General features: G+C 40.1%; 1 protein-coding gene across 1 annotated transcript; it reads left to right on the top strand.

Annotated features, from left to right (window-relative positions):
- Positions 1-931: 931 nt before the first annotated feature.
- Positions 932-6,680, top strand: LOC147617483 (uncharacterized). The gene is made up of 3 exons (XM_086775448.1): positions 932-1,183; positions 3,743-4,645; positions 6,672-6,680. The coding sequence occupies exons 2-3, from the start codon at positions 3,746-3,748 to the stop codon at positions 6,678-6,680; spliced, it is 909 nt and encodes a 302-aa protein (XP_086631574.1). The 5' UTR covers positions 932-1,183; positions 3,743-3,745.
- Positions 6,681-7,598: the final 918 nt, after the last annotated feature.

Here is a 7,598-nt window from a genome sequence, read left to right on the forward strand (position 1 = left end):
ACAGTCAAGTTTCTTTCATTCAGCTTGACAAGGGAGTATGGTTTGATTTTAAAAATGCGAAGGAAGCAATATTTCAATGAACGGATAGGAAGTCAGATCAGCAACAAGTCAGTAGTGCAGCAATTAGTCAGAAATCAGTAGAGCATTATGTTTCAAATGGAAAGTCAGCGGATATGCAAAATTTCAAAGAGGAGGATGTTCTGAGGGTGTTTATGCTGATTTTGTTTTATCTTTGCAAGATTCTTTGCTTGTCTAGTTTACGGATCAAGGGATTGTGGGTCCGATGTCAGCTTGCGGCTCAAGCCACCGAGCTGTTTAAGGGCTGAATATTGGATGATATTTTTTGTCTAAAACCTTAGTCTTTTAGATTGTCATAATCCGATGTAGTGTGAAGTGTCCTGTGAAGTAGTTTTTGGGGATATATAGTTATTTTGGCATAGAAGTTGATACACATGTAATCGCTGAGGAAGAAGAATGATGTTTCTAAGCAGTTGGCAGTTTTTCACTACAAGAGGTTGAGGACATACCGACGCCAAAATACCGACGGAAATGTCGAACGTCGGTATGTCCGTTCGTCGTGTTGGAGGAGACAAGCATGGCGGGGTTTTTTTAAATTTTCATTTCCCGTCGCTCGCGTATACCGACGCCTATACCGACGCTTATTCCGACGCCGATACCGACGCATATTCCGTAGCATATACCGACGTATATTCCGACGCATATTCCGTAGCATATACCGGCGCTCGTAAGTTTTTCACAGCCGAGAGCCTATTTTCTGGTTTTTTCACAGAATTGAAGAAGCGCAAGCACGCGAAGAAGGTGCTTTCTCTCCCTCTTCTCTTTCCCTCTCTCTCCTCTTTTTTTCTCTCTCCTCTTTTCTCCTTCTTTCTTCTTTTCTCCTCTTCTCCTTCTCCTAACATGTTATTGCAATTGCTTTTAGTTTTTAATTTAAGAATTAGGACGTTTAGGGTTTTGTGTTTTTTTGGCTCTCTATGCATGTTGAGATCTAGAGCTCTCTATGTATGCATAGATCTCCTAATGCATGCATAGAGATTTTAGGGTTTTGTATTAGTTCTTTTTCTTGTGTTTAATTTACTAATTAGTTTGTTTAATATTTTGTTTTGCAGCTCTTTCACCTCACCAATCTTTCACCAATCCTCTCCTTCAGCTTTGCAAAAAAGAGGTAGATCCTCTTTCGATTTTTCTTGTTTATGCTATTTTCTATGAATTTTTGCATCCTTGTTTTATGGTTTAGGGTTAGTTTTGGGTTCTTGTAAGCTTACACATAGGATTAATTCAATATCTATGCATAAAACCTATAATAAGCTTGCAATCTCTATTATCCATGTACGTAAAACAAGATCATGTTTATTACACCATTGGGTGATGGGATTAAGGGTTAGCATAGTGCATAAGGCATATAGCATAGAGCTTATGCATAGAGCTTATGCATAAGTCTTGCATAGAGCGTATGCAAGAGATTTATGCATAGAGCGTATGCATAAGACTTATGCATATGACTTATGCATAGAGTTTATGCATATGGCTTATGCATAGAGCGTACGCATAAGACTTATGCATATGGCTTATGCATAGAGCTTATGCATAAGGCTTATGCATAGAGCGTGTGCATAAGGCTTATGCATAGAGCGTAATTGCATAGAGCGTGTGCATAAGGCTTATGTGAAAGGGATTAAGGGTTAGCATAATAGTGCATAAGGCATATAGCATAGAGCTTATGCATAGAGCTTATGCATAAGTCTTGCATAGAGCGTATGCATAAGACTTATGCATAGAGCGTATGCATAAGACTTATGCATAAGTCAGCAGGTAGGCTTATGCATATGGCTTATGCATAGAGCGTGTGCATAAGGCTTATGCATAGAGCGTAATTGCATAGAGCGTAAATGCATAGAGCGTGTGCATAAGGCTTATGTGAAAGGGATTAAGGGTTAGCATAGTGCATAAGGCATATAGCATAGAGCTTATGCATAGAGCTTATGCATAAGTCTTGCATAGAGCGTATGCATAAGACTTATGCATAGAGCGTATGCATAAGACTTATGCATAAGTCAGCAGGTAGGCTTATGCATATGCATAGAGCGTGTGCATAAGGCTTATGCATAGAGCGTAATTGCATAGAGCGTAAATGCATAGAGCGTGTGCATAAGGCTTATGTGAAAGGGATTAAGGGTTAGCATAGTGCATAAGGCATATAGCATAGAGCTTATGCATAAGTCTTGCATAGAGCGTATGCATAAGACTTATGCATAGAGCGTATGCATAAGACTTATGCATATGACTTATGCATAGAGCATACGCATAAGACTTATGCATATGACTTATGCATATGACTTATGCATAGAGCATACGCATAAGACTTATGCATATGGCTTATGCATATGGCTTATGCATAGAGCTTATGCATAAGGCTTATGCATAGAGCGTGTGCATAAGGCTTATGCATAGAGCGTAATTGCATAGAGCATGTGCATAAGGCTTATGTGAAAGGGATTGTTGAAATGCAATTGCAAATGCCTTGATTGTGGTTAACAAATGCTTATGCAAATGCCATGGTGAGGGCATTGTGAATTGTTGGTTTGTGTTGGAGCTTTTGGATGATGGATTGAGACATGAGTCCATGCTTTATTGCTGAGTTCTAAATTGTAAAAGGGCATGAGTCATGCTCAATACTTGTAAGCCAACAAACTTGTTCTATCATTTGATATTATCCACATCATTTTGTACCTACACTCACCATTGCAACCACTTCAAGTTTCTATAGACGTCATTTTCGAGTAGAACGAATAGACCAAAGAAGAGCAACCTTTGATTGTGGTGTCACAGCACAGTTTGTTCAAGAAAGTCGTGCAAGTGCAAGTGATGATAACACAATTACTGGAATGCTTGATTACTTTGGAACCATTCAAGATATATTAAAGGTTGGCTTCAGAAGTTTTGAGTTGTTTATCTTTGATGTGAAGTGGTTCAAGGTAATCATGAATGGGCCACATGCAATTGTACGTAGAGACAAGAGTGGCCTCATCCAAGTGGACTCCACAAAGGTATGGACCGATCAGCAAGATACTTTTGTGCGCCCAGAGCATTGTGAGCAGGTTGTCTTTAAAGCGGATCCAAAAGATCCACGCTGGCTGTTTGTGGTTCAAGTCGCCCCCCGCAGTAAGCAAATTTTTGAAGAATTTGAGCTACAACAAGGTGATGTGGATGCACAGGGTAATGGAGAGCAGCAAGAACAAGCCGATATCAACAATGAAGAGGAGCAAGAAAATGAAGAGAAGCAACTAGAGCAAGATCCAAATGAAGAGGTGCAAACCAAGGAAGCTGAAAAACAAGTTGAGGAAGAGGACATAGATGATGAAGACATCCTTCATCAAGGGACTTTTAATGATGAGGATGCTGAAATGTACATAGACATAGATCTCTTTGGGGCTACTGATCTTAATGAGGATGATAGAATAGATAATGATTTTTAAAATGATGTATCTCCATGATTATGCAAATAGTTATGACATATTTGTAATGGTTTTATGACATTGAAGGTCCATTCATTGTTTACCATAGTTAATGTTTACCATCATAATCACTACTGTAGGAGCAAGTTGATATAGTTTTACCAATGTTGTTTATCATTGTTAATGTTTATCTTATGGTTCTTTCATTCATTGTTTACCGTGTAATTTTCATTCCGTACAAGTTTGTCAGATGGTTTTTTGTCCAACAGGCCATGGGTGACTCACCGCCCTACGACTACAGTCCAGATTTCTCATTTAATCCTACACCGCAGGGCATGAGTCCCCAGCAGTTATATGGTTTTCTTTCGTCCATGACTCCAGAGCAGAGAGCCATGGCTCAGAGTTATTGGGGTTCAGGAGCAGGGACATCTGCCTCACCATCTGGCTTCCCGACGCCAGTTCCCACACCCGTGGGTACGACAGCAGCTCCCACACCTCATACCACACAGCCTTCCACTCCTCTTACAGCTCGATCTACCACCTCTTCACATAGACGGCGCTCACGTAGTAGGTCTTCAGGGGGAGGTTGTTGTGGTGGTAGTGCCACAGATGCTGTGACACCACCACCACGTGAGCGTCGTCCTTCGCTCTCATCTGTTGATAGCACACCCATAGGGTCACCTTCCACTCCCTGGGGTGCACATGACCATGACAACAGCAAGATTTACACAATTAGGGATGGGGCACCAATAATGGATAGTGCAGGGAAGGCAATGAAGACACGCATTCGACAACTGTGCACTATACAGTTTCATGACTCTGTCATGACTAAATGGGATCAGCAAGACAAGGGGAAGAAAAATTATATAAACACAAAGATAAAGCAAGAGTTCCAGCCATCTGACCCTATGAATGTCATCTCTAATGAGTGGATACAGTATACAGCTCGCATTTTGATGGGGCATCGTAGGTCAGAGGCGAGGGACGCATTCAGAGAGGGGAAGGAGAAACCTGTTTGGCTAGATGACAGGGAGTGGGCAGCCATTGCTCAGGAGCTCACCGAGACACCAGACAGGTTTCAACAACAAAGAGAGGCGGCAAGGGCAAGACTCCAAACAGTAGGGGCTTCTCATCTCGGGAGTGGTGGTTACAAAACCATGCGCCATGAATTCGTAAGTGTTTGTAGCAATTTTATTTATTTAAATGTATGTATGTGGGCTAAATGTTGATTTTTTAAAAGTTATAATTGTTAATCGTGTGTGCAGGAGTTGGCCATGAATCGCCCACCAAGCAGGCGAGAGGAGAAGTACGCTCACAAACATGGCCTTGTGGCCTTGTTTGAGATGCTTGAAGAAGAAGGAGAGACCGTCAATTGGGAGGCATTACCATGATGTAAGATGACCTTCAAACTAATGAAATATGATCAAAACATTCTTGAGTATTAATGTTTAATTTAATTTCTTGTTTGTCGATCAGGAAAATATGCAAACGAGCACGGTTGTTTTTGTGCTCTATTATAGACAGAATGGTGCTGTCTGTTTGCTGTTGTTGATCCTGCTCATTGCAGGCAGCTAGGCAACAGCCAGGCAGCACTATTCTACCCAAAAAAAATTTCTGCTACAGCGTCGGTATATGCCCCGGTATCAGCGTCGGTATATACATTGGTATACACGCCGGTTTACACCTCGGTATATAATGCGGTATAGAGGCCGGTTTATTCGTCGGTATATGAACCGGTATAGACGCCGGTTTAAGCGTCAGTATTACCCCCGGTTAGCGTCGGTATAGGCGCCGTTATATGCGCCGTTATTAACACCCGACAGTTATACCGACGCTACGATACCGACGCTTATACCGGCGCTTATACCGATGACGAGGCTTTTTTAGACCCCGTTAATTAGCGCCGGTACAAGCCCCGGTATTAGGCTAATATGTAGTAGTGTTTTGGCAGTTTTGTTTGTCAAGTTATTTGTTAGTCAAGTGTTTCCACTTTGATGTACTTCTCTAATATGAATTTCTGAGGATGAAATGGAGTTTCTATTCACAGAGTAACTTGGCATGTGTGAGTTATTTCTGCTTGTGTTTGACTGAGAAATTTGTCAGTTCATTTGTCAGAAAGTCTATGTTTTGTAGAGGGTTGAAGGAAATGTAGTTTACAAGAAAACAAACTCATTGGAGAAGTAATCTCCCCCTCCATCTGACCTTAGGAACTTTACATATTTCCTTGTTTTCTTTTCAACCATAACTCTGAAATTCTAAAAATGAGTGAACACCTCACCCTTCTCCTTCATGAAGTATACCCACACTTTCCTTGTGTGGTCATCAAAATAAATGTCACATAATACCTGTAGCCTCCCATAGACATGGTCTTCGTAGGACCCCATACATCTGAATGCATAACATCTAGTGCATTTCTGCTCACATTTCTGTCACGTGGAAATACATGCTTTGTTTGCTTTCCAAATTGGCATGCTTCACATATTTTCTGCATACCTTCAACTTTAAACTTTGGCAGCCCTGTCGTCACACTTCCTTTAGTCTGCATAGACTTCATTATCTGCACATTCACATGTCCAATTCTTTTATGACAAATGTCTTTGAGCGCATCATGTGGATGCCCGTTTGGCGCCTGTAGACTTTTGAAGATATGATGGAGATGACATTTTAGACGAGCTATAGAGTCTTCCATCGAGCCCCCCCTACTCCTACCTCCGACCGCAACTTCATCGGCACATATTAAATCTACTACCAATAGATCCACGACTCGACTAGCTCCGAGGACAGACCTGAATTAGGGAGGGGGGTATGTTGATCACCCTAGTTAACATTACTTTTGCAAGCATGGATACGCTCATTGTAATCTATCTTTTGTAACTGTACAAAGCGCTTAATGTAAAAGATACATGGGATGACAAATCTTATGGCTTGTGTAATGCCAGTCATATAGGAAGAAGTTGTACATAGAACTAGGAACACTAGTTTTCGGCCGTCAATTGTAAATGGGTGGCCGGCCATTGTAAACTATGAGCTCTTGTATATAAGACATTTATGAAATATGAAAGGGGACAATCCCATTAATCTCATTTGAGTTTTGCCTCTTCTCTCTCTCTCTCTCTCTTCTCTCTCTCTCTCATGAGCTTGTGGATGTATGCTTGCTTCCTGTTGCTTTATTGCATGCTTTTTGGTGTGTGATTGTAGGGATGGTGATGCTCTAGCTTCTCTCCTTCTCTCCCCTCTCTTTGCTACCTACCAAGTCCCTCTTGCACGTGTGTGGCATGAAGTGAAAGTTGAGCTTTCCATAGCTCCCTCCTTCTTGCTCTCTACCTAGCGATTGAATCTCTTCTTGGGTGTGACACAAGTAGAGGTGGAGTGAGCCCCTAGGTGGCTTGACATCAAGGAGTTAACCCTCATTAAGGTTGGCTAAGTGTACCTCTCTGACTTGATCCTTGCATGTTGTTTCTCTTCTTCTTCTTCTTCTTCTCTCTCTCTCTCTCTCTCTCTTGTATGCAAGGTAGTATATTAACCACCCTAGTAGTTAACAAAGATATTTCTTATACCCATGTGAATCTTTAAAAGTTTGATTATGCCTAGTGCTTAGACTTTCAAAAATATCCAATAAATACCAACACTATCGTTGATTGAATAGGTAATTGAGAATGTTTATCCTTCAATATTTCCTTGTATTGTGAAAAACTTGGTCTTTCTTGAAAAAGGACAAAAACTTATATTAGAGCAATTTGTGATATGATATTTTTATGTGATTTTTAATTTATAATGATTTTTTAGTAAATTAATTCATTTAAAATTGATAAAATAAACTTATATTTAAAGAAGCTTTTATCTAATAATCTTGATGATCTACGAGATCTCTTAAAATTAACTAGTTTTACCAAGTTCTTAAAATTGACTCATTAAAAAAGATTTATATATTTTAATTAGTTTTACCAAGTTTCTAAAATTAACTTAACTTCATTAAAAAAAATTTATATATTTTACATGTTTTCTTCATTATTATTTTTTTTAAATATCTTACAATGTTCACCTCCCAAACACACCATATATAAACAAAATTTATTCTCTCCCTCTCTCTCTCTCTCTCTCTCTCACACACACACACACACACAC

This window comes from Cibotium barometz, chromosome 36 (genome assembly GCF_041138505.1).
Source record: "Cibotium barometz isolate CiBa-2024 chromosome 36, ASM4113850v1, whole genome shotgun sequence".
NCBI lineage: Eukaryota > Viridiplantae > Streptophyta > Polypodiopsida > Cyatheales > Cibotiaceae > Cibotium > Cibotium barometz.